Source organism: Sarcophilus harrisii, chromosome 5 (assembly GCF_902635505.1).
Source record: "Sarcophilus harrisii chromosome 5, mSarHar1.11, whole genome shotgun sequence".
NCBI lineage: Eukaryota > Metazoa > Chordata > Mammalia > Dasyuromorphia > Dasyuridae > Sarcophilus > Sarcophilus harrisii.
Window position 1 is genome coordinate 116,871,554 of NC_045430.1, and position 14,791 is coordinate 116,886,344.

At 34.0% G+C, this 14,791-nt stretch overlaps 1 protein-coding gene across 5 annotated transcripts in view; it reads right to left on the reverse strand.

The window, feature by feature from the left end:
* ST8SIA1 (ST8 alpha-N-acetyl-neuraminide alpha-2,8-sialyltransferase 1) overlaps positions 1 to 14,791 on the reverse strand; it is a 124,172-nt gene that overhangs the window by 59,637 nt on the left and 49,744 nt on the right. For all 5 annotated transcript variants that reach the window (XR_004229548.1, XR_004229547.1, XR_004229546.1 and 2 more), the window contains exon 3: positions 4,310 to 4,419. Coding sequence is in view for 1 of the 5 variants with exons in the window: in XM_023504498.2 (XP_023360266.1) it covers positions 4,310 to 4,419 (110 nt within the window). In the remaining 4 variants the exon portion in view is untranslated. The remainder of the gene's footprint in view (positions 1 to 4,309; positions 4,420 to 14,791) is intronic.

Genomic DNA, 14,791 nt, shown 5'->3' on the forward strand with positions numbered 1-14,791 from the left:
TGGTTATGAACTTCATAAGAGCACAAAGACAAAATTCTGTTTTGTTTCCATGAAGTCCCCTTTGTCTGGGTTGAGTTTGTAGCCATGAGATCTCAAGTGATTTTTATTACTTTTAAAATAAAATATGAATTTCTCTGTTCACCATATTATGCCCCTTCACAGACTCTTCAGTCCAATCAAACCGGTTTTTTTTTTTCAAATACAACATTCTACTTCCCATCTGAATGCCTTTGCATAGGCTGTTTCCCATCCACATTTTCTCCTACTCTCTTCTTTCTCTTCCTCCTCATCTTCCTCATTTTGCCTCAAGATTCCTAGTTTCTTTTAGGACTAAGCTGAAGCATTACCTTCTGAATACCTTCCTTTTATCTCTCCCCTCCCCCCTGCCCCCACCTTCCTGGCTGGAAGCTGGAAGCTAAGTCTTCCCCCCAAGTTTCCTTTGTTTATTTTTGTATACATACACATGTGTATGTTTGTGCATATATTTTCAATTCCAGTACAATTTAATAAGCATTTATTAAATGCCTACTATGTGCCAGCTGCTGAGCTAGGTTCTGGGGATACAAATAAGAAAAAGAAAGACAATTCCTGACTTCAAGGAGTTTACAATCTAATAGAGGAAGATTATACACAAAAGGAGGCTAGAAAAATTGAAAAAATTATAAGGCTGAGGTACCTTGATCTTTAAGGCAGGGACTCTATTTCTCTTTTGTCTTTTAATCCTAAATACTTAGCATCATGACTAGCACAAGATAGGTACGTAATAAATTAATGTTGATTAATTGGAATTATTGAGCTTATTAAATAGCTTCTGATCATTGTCTCTCCCAAATTACCCTTCCTTTTATCTCTTCCCCCTTTTTCTTAACTCCTTTCTCCTCTATTTTCCTGTTGGATAAGATGAATTTCTGTACTTAGTAGTGTGTATCTGTGTACTCTTCCTTCCTACAACTGAAGAAGGGACCCGGAAACTCTAAAAATCCTTGAAGGAGAAAATCTCCTTCAACTCTGCCTCAGTGAAGGACCCCGCCCAAGGGAAAGCAAACAAGAAGTTTCATTCTCTTATCTAGCAAAAGGAATTCCAATCCCATTGAATTGAAGAAACTTTTGTTGTTGTTGTTTTTTATAATAGGTTTTTATTTTTCAAAATACATGCAACATTCACCCTTGTAAAACCTTGTGTTCCATAATTTTCTCCATCCCTTCCCTCCACTCTCCTCCCCTAGACAGCAAGTGATCCAATATAGTTGAAACATATGCAATTCTTTTAAACATATTTCCACATTTACCATGCTGCGCAAGAAAAATCAGATCAAAAAGGGGAGAAATGAAAGAAATAAACAAGCAAGCAAGCAAACAACACCAACCACCAGAAAAATAGTGGAAATATTATGTTGTGATCCACCTTCAGTCCCCATATTCTTCTCTCTGTATACAGATGGCTTTCTCCATCACAAGTCTATTGGAATTGGCCTGAATCACATTAATGTATAGTGTTAATGTCATTGCAATATAGACATCACTATAATTCAGCATTGGGAGAAGGATGAGATTTGTAGTTTCTTTGGTAAATGGAATTCTTGAATGAAGAAACTCTCTACTAAAGCCGGTTGGCACTTTTTCTGCAACTTTAACTGGAGCCATAATAGTGATATGATATATAATAATAATAATAATAATAATAATAATAATAATATCATAATAGGGGATATAAAGACAAAAATGAAATAGTACTGCCCTCAAGGAGCTTATATTTTATTGGAAGAGATAAAAGAGATAAGTGCATATGTACTCTAAGTGTATATAATATGTATACATATAGAGAAATATAAGATTAAACAATTTAGATTAATCACAAAAGAAATTTACATCTGAAATAAGAAATGGAAAATATGATGGGCCCATGGGGGACAGTTTATGTGTATACCATCTCCCTGTAGATTGTCTCCAAATAAACTTACACAAGCAAATGATAAATAAGCAGACAAGTCAAATTATCATTTGCAGACACTTAAAAATGCAGAAAAAATATAAAAAGCTGAATGAATAAACATTTTGTTCTTGCATAATTAAGACAAGCCTTCAGTTGTATATAGAAATGTTAACTTAACCAACAAGGAAATAGGAGGGGAAGGCAATAAGATAAAAGGTTGGAGGATTTTAAAAAAGGAAAGCAGATTAAGGGGGTTAGACCTAACAGAATTTTTGAGAAGAATAGGATGGAGGGGGAATATAAGAATATAGAATAAAGAGAAATATACAGTTAGTAATCATAACTGTGCTTGTGAATGAAATGAACTCATACATAAAACAGAAGTGGATAGAAAAATAGATCAGAAACAGAATCCAACAATACTTTGTTTACAAGAGACACACTTGAAACAGAAAGACACACACAGAATTAAAATAAAGAGTCAGAACAGAATCTAAATATGCTTTAGGGAGAAATAAAATGATAGAGGTAGCAACCATGATCTCAGACAAAGCAAAATCAAAAATAGAAAAAGATAATCAGGAAAACTATGTTATGCCAAAAGGTATTCTAGACAATGAAGTAATACCAAAAAATTTTACAGCAAGTTTCTCTGATTAAGGCCTCATTTCACAAATATACACTGAATAAAAAACTGAGTCAAATTTGAAAAACAAAAAAAAGAGCCATTCTCCAATTGATAAATATTCAAAGGATATGAACAAGCAGCTTTCAGAAAAAATCAATATTTATTGACATATGAAAAATGCTCTAAATCCCTATTGATTAGAAGAAGACAAATTAAAACAACTCTGAGGTACCACCTCACATCTATCATAAATGACAAATGCTGGAGGGGATGAAGGGAAAATAGACTAATGAATTGCTGATGAAGTAGTGAACAGGCCTAACCATTAAGGAGAAAATCTATAACAATGGCCAAAGGACTATAAAATTTTGTATACTCTTTGACCCACCAATACCACTACTAGGCTTGTATGCCAAAAAGATCAAAGAAAAAGGAAAAGAGTCCATATGTACACAAATATTTATAGCTGCTCTTTTTGGGGGTGGCAAAGACCTGGAAATTGAGGGGATGTTCATCAACTAGGGAATGGCTGAAGAAGTTGTGATACATAAGTATAATGGAATACTATTGTGCTTTAAGAAATTAGATGGGGGTAGTTTAAAAAAAATTCTTTCTCTGGAATTGATTAACTGAGTGCAAATTAATATATATTTCTTTACTTTATTGTTCTTGCTTTTAAAAAATATGGCAAATAAAATATATTTTGCATGACTTCATATGTATTATTGATCTATCTCATGCCTTCTCAGTGGATAGAAAAGTGGTAGAAGGCAGGGGAAGAATCTGGAACTTAAATTTTTAAAAGAAAATAATGCTGTATACTGTATTACTTGCCATCTGGGGGGAGGGAAGGAAGGGAAAATTTTGGAACACAAGATTTTATGCTGAAAAATAAAGAGCTCTAATAAAAATAATAAAATTAGGGGCAGCTAAGTGGTGCAGTGGTTAGAGTACCAGTCCTGAAGTCAGAAGGACCTGAGTTCAAATCTGGTCTCAGATACTTAATACTTCCTAACTGTATGATGCTAGGCAAGTCACTTAACCCCAACTGCCTCAACTAATAATAATAATAATAATATTTTTAAAAAGAAAGAAAATGATGAATTATTGAAATATAATTTAATATAAATTAATAATAAATTAAATGTTAAAAAGATGAGGAGACATCAAGAAAAAAGACAATCCTAATAAAAAAGAAAGAAAAGAATATTGTATATTGGATTACTTGCCATCTGGGGGAAATTTATCCTTGCATATGTTTTGAAAATAAAAAGCTGCAATAAAAATAATAAAATGTTTAAAAAGAAAGAAAATAATGTTAAAATAAATAAATCATGAATTAAATGTTAAAAAGATGAGGAGACACCAAGAAAAAAGACAGTCCTAAAAAAAGAAGAAAGAAAAGGAAAGAAAGAAAGATCTTCTCTTTTTCAGGTTCAGTTTTATAATCTAAAAGGAAAATCCTATACTCCTCATTCTTCTTTTTGATTCATAACCACAAAAGGGTACATCAATCTAACATATTTTAACATCCTGAGATACGTCAAAAGTCTATAAGCCCAGGAAGAAATATTCCCTTGGTACCTTTCCTCCTTTCCTAAGTTCACTTGTAGGCAGCTTTAAAAGAAGAAAGAAAAAAAGCATGTTTCAGCTTTTTAATCACAAGTGAGTAGCTTTGAGGAGTCTGTGGAGGTTTTTTTGTGGGAGAAAAAAAAGACAGAGGCTCTGGCACGAATCTGTTCTCTTACCGCATGACAAAATTTGCTTCATCTATTTGTCGGCCACAGACACTCTTCTTCAGAATCCCACCATTTCCCACCACTGAGCACTTCTTCAATGGTAGTTGGAATGGAGTAGCCTAGCAACAGAAAATAAGGGCAGTTTTCACTGAATAGAACACACACCAGTTAATAGACTTGTTTATAACAGACCCTCTAAAGGTCTTTCTAAAGGAATTTCACTGGAAATGGAGCACAATAAAGTGAAATTATAGGAAGGAAGTAGCATGAATAGCTCTCAAATGTTTAAAATTAGTAAACTAACCTTTTCCTCAAAGTATACAAAAATCAATTCTATACAACAAATTTTACACTGAAAAATAAATTTTCCTGTCTAAAATTACCATGAAAAATAATTAGCAGCTCATCAATCAAACTAATTTTGGAAATCAAAACTAAACAAAGGATTATTTTAAAGTCTTCAAACTTAGAGCTGGCTCACTTTCTTTCTCACATAAATCAGCATGATATGACTCATCGTCCATTCATTCAATAAACTTTTAGTATCTGCAATATGTAAGAAAATGTCCTGTGAACATAAAAGTCTTAGCTGTATTTCTAAAAATAAAATCAAATTAAAAAGGAAAATGCTATAAAAGCATGTTTCAGGTAGATAGGTTATCTTAAAACCTTTAACACAGAGAAAGTTTTTGAGTCTTGTCATGAAAGGGTATGAAGAAAATAGATGTATGGAGACCTAATTTATTCCCACAGGTACTTTACAAACTGAGGAGACCTTATCCATTTGTAGAAAGAAAACTTGATTCAACTTTAAAAAATAAGTTTTCATTGGTTTTTTTAGCCACATATCTTTGTGGTCAAACTCTGAAACACTAGTTTTACTACTATTAAAATCCTAAATTAAATAATCTAGTCAAATATTATGGCTTTATATAAATTTTTCTTTATTAAAAGATGACAAAGGTAATTGTGCTCACATTTTTTACATTTACAAAACCGATTGACCCAAAGTCTAAGCTGTCTTTGATCTCTCATTCAAGATAATTATAATGGAAGTTTTAACAATTCACTCCAGGAATCTTCACAGGAACAATTTAGGGAATACTTTAAATTAATCTAAGTAGCTACACTCAAAAAACAAATTTTATTTCATCTTAATTGGATATAAAAATATTCTTTCATAAGGAAGTTTAAAATATATTGAAAGTCTCCAATGAGAAATCCACAGGTAAAAGTAGTAACTCCAGATGCCTCCAAAGGACATTTAGAAATCCAAAACATGTACATCATACTTCTACTCATGTTGGAATGCACAGACTTCTAGGATTTATTATACAATTATTAAGGAAGGAAGGAAGGAAACAAGCATTTAAGTGCCTATCAAGAGCCAGGCAATGAGCTAAGTACTTTGCAAATATTGTGTCATTTGCTGCTCACAACAATCCTAGGATGTATTTGCTATTATTATCCTCATTTTATAGATAAAGCAAATGAAGCAAATGAAGCTTAAATGACTTGCCCCAGAGTCATAAAACTAGAAAATGTCTGGGGCTAGATTTGAATTCATGTTTCCCTGACTCCAGACAGTTCCATTTTAGCTGCCTAAGGAAGTACTGGCAATGTGGATGAAATATGCATTATAGAAAGGAAATTGTATTAGACTGAAAAAAAATCAGTTTTCATTGGTTTTTTTAGCCACATACCTTTATGGTCAAACTCTGAAATATTAGTTTTACTACTATCAAAGTCCTAAATTAAATAATCCAGCTAAATATTCTGGCTTCATATTCATTTTTTCTTTATAAAATATAACAAAGCTCATTGTGTTTACTTTAAACACTTCCATAAGAAATATTCAACAAGAAAGGTTTCTTCCTTAACTTACAACTAGGGGTATAAATTGGAGGTTCTGGGATATTCCCTCTGATTTTCCTGGAAGAAAGATCTCTTCCAATTCTGAGATGTGTGTCTCTGAACAATTAATACTTTGAAAAATGATTGTTGAAACTGATATATGGATGACAGTTGCACAGAGCAATCACAGACTGCATCAAGAGGAGCATAATATTCAGCCTTAGGGAACTGATGCTTCTCTGGCATACTCTCCATACAATATCTAGAATATCCAATTTCCAAAGCCAGATTTTTAGTTAGAAAATGAAAAACTAAAGAACATTGGCAGGGGAGGGAGAAACAACTAAGATAATAAAAGGAGAATAAGTAAACCTGGATACATAAACTTGAATAAAAAAAATGAAAATACAAGTAATCTCTGCCTTCAAGGATCTTATATTTGATGGAAACAACATATAATAATTGGTAATTAAAAACAGCTAACTTTTATATAGCACTTACCATGCATTAGACACTGTGCTAAGTGCTTTATAATTATTTCATTTCATTCTCAACAACCCTGTGAGGTGGTTTCTATTATTATTCTCATTATACAAATAAGGAAAATGAGGCAAGTAACTTTCCTGGGATCATACAGTTAGTAAACTCATAGGTCAATTTTGAACTTAAGTCTGTCTCTCCCCTTCAAGGAAGGAACTCTCTTTTGCCTGTTTCTATATTCCTAAGCCCCTGGAGAAGGAAAGACATCACATGACACGATAACTATCACTTCCCCAAAATCCACTCCTTCTTCTAATTTCCCTATTTCTTTTGAGAAAACTATCTTCTTTCTAGTCTCCCAGGTTCACACCTTCAGAATGAACCTCAACTCTTCCTTCTCTCTTATCCCTCCCATCCATAGCCAATCTAACAAAGGCTTGTCAATTCTATCTCAAATCCAACAAACATTTATTAAGTGATAACCATGAAGCAAGGCACTGTGATAGGATTTGGTAATGCAAATATAAAATAACACAAACATCTACAATATTTCTCACATTCATCGCCTTCTCTCCACTCACAAAGTCATCTTCTCAGCTGAAATGCCCACTTCTCACTGCTTATCTGAACGATTTCTATATTCACCTAATTGATCTTCCTGCTTTCATTTTCTTCCCTCTTTAATACAGCTTCCATAGATCTTGCCAAATTGATATTAATCTGACTATATCACTCCATTGCTCAAGATGTTCTAATGACTCCCTCTTGCCTCTAGGAATAAATAAGAACTCATTTGGCATTTAAAGTCCTTGACAATCATTGAATTCTCAATTTTAGCTAAAGTTGTTTATCTGGTGTTTTTTATACATGATAATCCATTTCTTGGTTTTGTGACTTGCAATTTAACCCCCATACCTGGAATGTTCTCCCTCTTCATCACAGTTTCTCGATTTTCTCAACAACTAGTTCAGGCACCAACATATACCTATAAGAACCCTCCCCTTCTCAACCACCAAGAAACTACTTAATATTTGGTTTAGATTAATTTATCAATGAATAGAGTACCACTCCTAGAGCCAACTTAATACAATTTCAATAAGCAAGTATTAAGCACTTATTATGTACCAAGCAAAAAGTGCTAAACCTTGGGAATACAAAAAAGAGGTAAAAGAGAGTTCCTGTCCTTATGGGGAGAGTCAGACACAAGTTCAAATTTTATCTTAGACCTCATTAGCTGTGTGACCTAAAGCAAGTTACTTAACCTCAGTTTCTTTATCTGAATAAGGGAAATAATAATAGCACCTACCTCTGTTGAGAATGAAATAAGATAATAATTATAAAGCACTTAGTATGATGTGTGGCACATGGCAAACAATATATATAAATGTTAACTATTGTTATTAGCTATTATTATCTGTTTTCATTAAATATAATATAAAATCCTTGAGAACAGGGACTACTTGTGCTTTTGGCTTTTTATCTCAGCACCTAGCATAAGGAGTATAATTTAATCAAATCTAATTCAATTGAATTTGAGTGTTTGAAGAGAGGTCAGTGGAAAAGGGCTGAATTTGTCCCTCCTTAGGAGAAGAAAACATAGATAGAAGCAGTGTAGTAGCAGCAAAGATAAATTTAATTTTAGTGTAAGGAAAAACTTCTTTAAAAGTAGAGCTCTCCAAATATGGAAAAGGTTAACTCAAGATACAATGAATAACCTGTTGCTGGACAAATAAGTTCTTGGGTATATTATTGAGGGTATTTTTTATTCCTGTAGAAGACTGGATGCAAAGGTCTTCCACTTCTATGATTCTATTGCTATGGATTTTTCTTTTATCAGTTCTCATGCTGATCTTGCTATTACTCCACTTTAGTACAAATTTAACAAATTTGTACAATTGGATTTAATCACAAGCTATATATATATAGTTTGTAGAAAGCAGTTTGGAATCATGGAAAGCAATGTGATATTTCCCAAGTCCGATACAACTCATTCTACTCTTCCTATTCATTTCTGGGTTCATCTGCAATGCTCATCCAACATATGTACAGTCATGGTCAAAAGTTAATTGATGGACTGACTATAGGTTCCTATCATTTTCACACATACCAAGCAGTTCTTTATAACCAATGAAAAGCAGATAAAGAATGCAATTTCCCTATGTTTAAAAGGAGTGAAAAGTTTAACCTATACCAAATTACTTACTGTCTTGGGGAGGAGAAAAATAAGTGTTCAAAGAGAAAAAATTTGGAACACAAAGTCTTTATAAAATGAATGTTGAAAACTATCTTTACATGTATTTGGAAAAATAAAATACTACTGAAAAAAGCTCCAAAATAAAAATAAATAAATAAATAAATAAAGATGAGACTGTCTTTAAAAAGAAAAAAAAAATAAGAATGAATTTGCCTTTTGGGTTTTTTTTGCCATTTAAAGGATGAAATAATATAAACAAATCAAATCAGAGAAAGAATTCTAATCAACATTCAAATAACTGAAGTCCTCAATTTATTTATTAAGTACTTTACTATGTGTATGGTACTGAGCTAAGTGCTGGATATCTCCATTCTATGTATGTGATCTGTTTTTGACTCTATTATCTAGATGGTCTATACTTCTCCTGCCTTGTGCAATGATGCCATTATTCTAATTAAGTAGTTCCCAATATATATGCTTCCTCTGCTTCCTATATGTCCTCAAAATATATCTTCTTATATATAAAAAAACAACCTTTTAAGAATCATGTTCCTTTTGAATAGGTTTATCTTTTCATACTCAATCTTGAATCTATCAATTCATTCTCAACCATACTTGAGAAAGGAAAATGTCTTTGTTGTGTTGGGATCTCATATTTATTTTATATATTTGTATATAAACACCTGAAATCAGGGATGTTACTGCTGACTTCTTTATTTGTTTCTTAATACTTTTTTGGAATTTCTATTTTTCTATTTATTCTAATTACTCCATTTTATTTGACTAGGTTTTCAATATTCCTCAAAAAATACATTTTGCTGTCTTCTATTATCTGCAGCCAGAAGCTGATTATTACTATATTTTAAGTAGTGAAATAGACATCCAAAAAGCTATATTCAGGCACTATCTTCTTAACTAGCTCTGTCTCCCAAATATATCCTTCTTTTCTGAAGGTTTTGCCTTAAACAAGTGGAAATATCACCTCTGACCCTAATATCTATAGTTTCTTGCATAAAATTATACCATCCTTAACAATGGCCTCTAGATTCCTCCTAGAAGTATATTATGCGTGTCTGTGTAATTACCAAAAGTGAGAAGTAGTTATTTGACCCAATGAGTTCCTCAATAATATTCTGGATACATCCCCTCGGAGGACAGGAGACCACTTTTGCAAAACCATATTCAGTTATGTCCAAATCTTCATAACTCCATTTGCGGTTTTCTTTGCAAAGGTGCTCAGTGGTTTGCCATATCCTTTTCCACCTCACTTTACAGATGAGGACACTGAGGTAAACAGGGTTAAGAGACTTGTCCAGAGTCACAGAAGTAGTAAGAGTATGAAGCTGAATCTGAATTCAAATCTTCCTGATTCTAAGCCTGTCTAGCTACCCAAAAGTCATAGAGCAACTAAACTTTCTCACAGGATTTCTACTTCTATGTATGCATTTCTGGTGTAAGGATTCTCAATTGGCCCTTTATCAAATGCAGCTGTCCCCTCTCACTGCCCAACCCTAGACAATCATCTCTACTTTGCACTTTTCCTTTATCCTGTTTTCTTCACTTCTTGCAGTTTAGAGTCTTAGAGACCATTGGCTATATCATGGCAATATAATATGGAAATTCTGAAGGACATGTTGCCCTTTCTCTGAGCACAACTACACCCAGGATAGATTGATTTCTGCACAGCTCTTTCTCCTTAACTGAATTTTCCATAGTTGTAGGAAGTCCTAGCAAGAACTCTCCTGTACTGATAGTCAGATGGACAAATGGCTGCTTCATTTCTATTTAGTAACCGTCTAAGACACTAACCTTCATTATTTGTACCTTCTTCCTCTAACCCTCCCTGAATGTTATCCCACCTGATTATGTGTGTGGATCCATGTCAGCATTCCTCAGAGATCACATGGCTTCTTCAGAAAGAGACTCCTCTCTATTAACCCCACTTGTCCTTCCTTTCCTCCCATATTTTTATGTTTTTCTCATCTCTGGCTTCTCAACCAAGGTAATTATTCTCTTCTGCCTTGTCAGAAGTTTTTATTATTTATTTTACATTGAAGTCCTTCTTCCATTTTTTTAAAGGAGAAATTCATTTTCCTTATAACCTAGAGCATAAAGAGGTATTTTTCAAATATTTTATCCTATCTTCTAGGGACAAGAACTGATTGTGTTATAAGTACCAAAATAGTTTTATTTTATCTTCTAGGGAACACCATACAGCACCATATTTAACTATTGCTTAGAAATTCCAAATGCTATTGGAAACATGGAAGCCAGAAAACAAGTCTTGAACTGCAATTTATCCTGGGGTAGAGAGGAAGGAATCTGGCCTCACGATGAAGGTATCAATCTTTTTTATAAAACTTTTTATTTTCACAACATATTGTATGGATAATTTTCAACATTCACCCTTGCAAACTCTCGATTTTCAAATTTTTCACACCCTTCCCTTCACCCCTCCCCTAGATGGCAAGTAATCCAATATATAGTAAATATGTACAATTCTTCTATACACATTTCCACAATTATTGTGCTGCACAAAAAAATCTGTGTGCAGATCCAAAAGGAAAAAAAATGAGAAAGAAAACAATTCAAGCAAACAACAACAAAAAGAGTGAAAATACTCATTTCCCATAGTCCTTTCAACAGGTGCAAATGTGTCCCTTCATCATATAATCATTGGAACTGGCCTGAATTGTAAAGGGCTTAAACTCTGAATAGGTGCATTGGAATCAGACAACTGAGCACTTAAGGCTAATTACCTATTGGACAATACTCTATTAGCATATGCTTGGAAAATAGCCCTTCTCACTATTCTGTGCTGGCTTGATCTTTTGGTGTATACAGATAATTGTAGGAGGGATTAGGGGGTGAGTAAAACAAGCCAGAGTGACTTTGGCGGTGGAAGAGGAGAAGGGAGGTTGTGGATAGCTTATGTCCATCCCCTTCACTTCTTCCCCTAAAGACCAAGAATAAAGACCAAGGACTTTTGCTTATCCTGACTCCAGCTGATTCTAAGGCAGCCAGGGAGCTAATCCGGAGTTCACATTGAATCATCTCATTGTTGAAAAGAGCCATGTCCATCAGAACTGATCAGTGTGCAACATTGTTGTTGCTGTGTACAATGATCTCCTGGTTCTGCTCATTTCACTCAGCATCAGTTCATGTAAGTCTCTCCAGGCCTCTCTGAAATCACCCTGCTGGTCGTGTCTTATAGAACAATTCTATTGCATAACATTCATATATCATAACTTATTTAGCCATTCCCCAACTGATGAATATCCACTCAATTTCCAGTTTCTTGCCATTATAAAAAGGGCTGCCACAAACGTTTATGGATATGTGGGTCCCTTTCCCTCTTTTATGATTTCTTTGAGATACAAGCCCTGTAGAAACACTGCTGAATCAAAGGGTATGCATAGTTTGATAGCCCTTTGGGCTCTCCAGAATCGTTGAATCAGTTCGCAACTTCACCAACAATATATAGTGTCCCATCTTTCCCACATCCCCTCCAACATTCATCATTATCTTTTCCTGTCACTTTGGCCAATCTGAGAGGTGCATAGTGGTACCTCAGAGATGTCTTAATTTGTATTTGTCTGATCAATAGTGATTTAGAGCACCTTTTTATATGACTAAAAATGTTTTTAATTTGTTCATCTGAAAATTGTCTGTTCATATCCTTTGACAATTTACCAATTGGTAAATGGCTAGAATTCTTATAAATTTGAGTCAATTCTCAACATATTTTAGAAATGTGGCCTTTATCAGAACCCCTGAATGTAAAAAAATTTTCCCAGTGTATTGCTTCCCTTCTAAACGTGTTTGGATTTGTTTTGTTTGTATAAAACCTTTTTAATTTAGTATAATCAAAATATTTACTTTACATTCAATAAGGTACTCCAGTTCTTACATGACCACAAATTCCTTCCTTCTCCACAGTTCTGAGAGACCTCTCCACAGAGAGGTAAACTACCCTTTGTTCTAATTTGCTTAGAATATCATTCCTTATGTAAAAATCATGAAACCATTTCGACCTTATTTTGGCAAAGGTGTTAGGTGTGAGTCAATGCCTAGTTTCTGCCATACCAATTTCCAATTTTTTGTCAAATAGTGAGTTCTTATCCCAAAATCTGAAGTCTTTTGGTTTGTTAAACATTAGATTACTACAGTCATTGGCTATTTTGTCCTGTGAACTTAACCTATTACACTGATCGACTATTGTATTTCTTAGCCAGTACTAAATGGTTTTGATGATGGCTGCTTTATAATATATTTTTAGGTTTAAAAGAGCTAGGCCATTGAAGTTGTCAATCTTGAATATAAGAATTCGAATCTAGAAGCACTATAGCTTCATTAAAATAAATATGCCAATGTACATAGCACAGAAAGGTACAATAATATTAGTTTGCATTGCTGACCCAATATCAAACAAATAAATATTCACTATCTAGGGAATTTCAGAAATATCTAAGATCATAACTCTGTATTATTCAATAGACAAGTAGAGATGAGAAAAAAGCACTACCTATATGTGAGTTTTTTATAAAGATACAATAGAGACAGAACCAAGATAGTGGAGTAAAGGCAGGGACTTGCCTAAGCTCTCTCCAAAACTCCTCCAAATCTCTTTAGATAATGACTCTAAATTAATTTTAGAGCAGTGGAACCCACATAAAGATTGAATGAAACAATTTTCCAACCCAAGGCAATTTAGAAGGTCAGCAAAAAAGATCTGATGCCTCACCATGAGGAAGAAGTGCAATCCAGCAGAGATGGGGCTCCATCAATCCAAAAGCAGGTCTCAGGGGGGTCTGAATCAGTGGTAGCAGTAGCAGTTTCCAACTTCTCATAGATTATAGGCCAGTGGGCCAAAAGGAAATTTACCCCTTGCTGGCATCAGGGGCAGGATTCTGTTGCATTGCCCATACTTGGATCTGGGTTTTAGTCCCAGTGTGAGAAAGAGAACTAGCACAGCAGAGCTTATTGCTGTAGGGAAGCAGGGATTCTGATCACAATTCCAGGGTTGAAAAGAATACTTATGGTGCTCACAAACCCGTGCACAGTACAGGAGAATAATAAATACACTTCTCCCTAGACCATACCATCCTAGAAGACACCAAAATTTACAGGTCCCCAGAATTACTTCTGAAAAGTTGCACAAGAGACTTCAAGCTTGGGACAGTGCCTCCTCCACTAGGGAGTGAAATAGGATAGAAAATGAACAAATAACAGGAAAAAACCTGACCATAGAAAATTACTATAGTACAAAGGAAGATAAAAAAGTCAAAATCCTTGCAACCAAAGCCACAAAGAAAAATACAATTTGGTCACAGGTCATAGAAGAGCTCAAAAAAGATTTTAAAAGTTAAATGATGGGACAATGAGTCAGAAGGAGATTTACAGGGTCCCTTTACTGGCATTAGGGGCAAGACTCTGTTGCATTGCTCATACTTGGATCTGGGTTCAAGTCTTGGGTTTTAGTTACAGTGTGAGGAAGAACACTCACACAACCTAATGTGGTAGAGGAAAAATTGGGCAGAGAAATGAGAATGATGCAATAAAATCATGAAAAAAGAGTCACCAGGTTGGTAAAGGAAGCACAAAAAAATACTGAAGAAAATAATACCTTAAAAAACAGAAGAGGCTAAATGGTTAAAGAGTCAGAAAAATCCAAGTAAGAGAAGAATGCCTTGAAAAACAGAATTGGTCAAATGGAAAAGAAGGTACAAAAGCTCACTGAAGACAAATTCTTTAAAAGTTAGAATTGGGCAAGTGGAAGTAAATGAGTTTATGACACATCAAGAAACAATCAAAATCAAAAGAATGAAAAAATAGAAGACAATTAGGAGAAAAGTACCTAGAAAATCGATCCAAGAGAGAAAATTTAAGGATTATTGAGCTGATAGTTATAATAAAAAAGAGCATATATATATATATATATATATATATATATATATCACCTT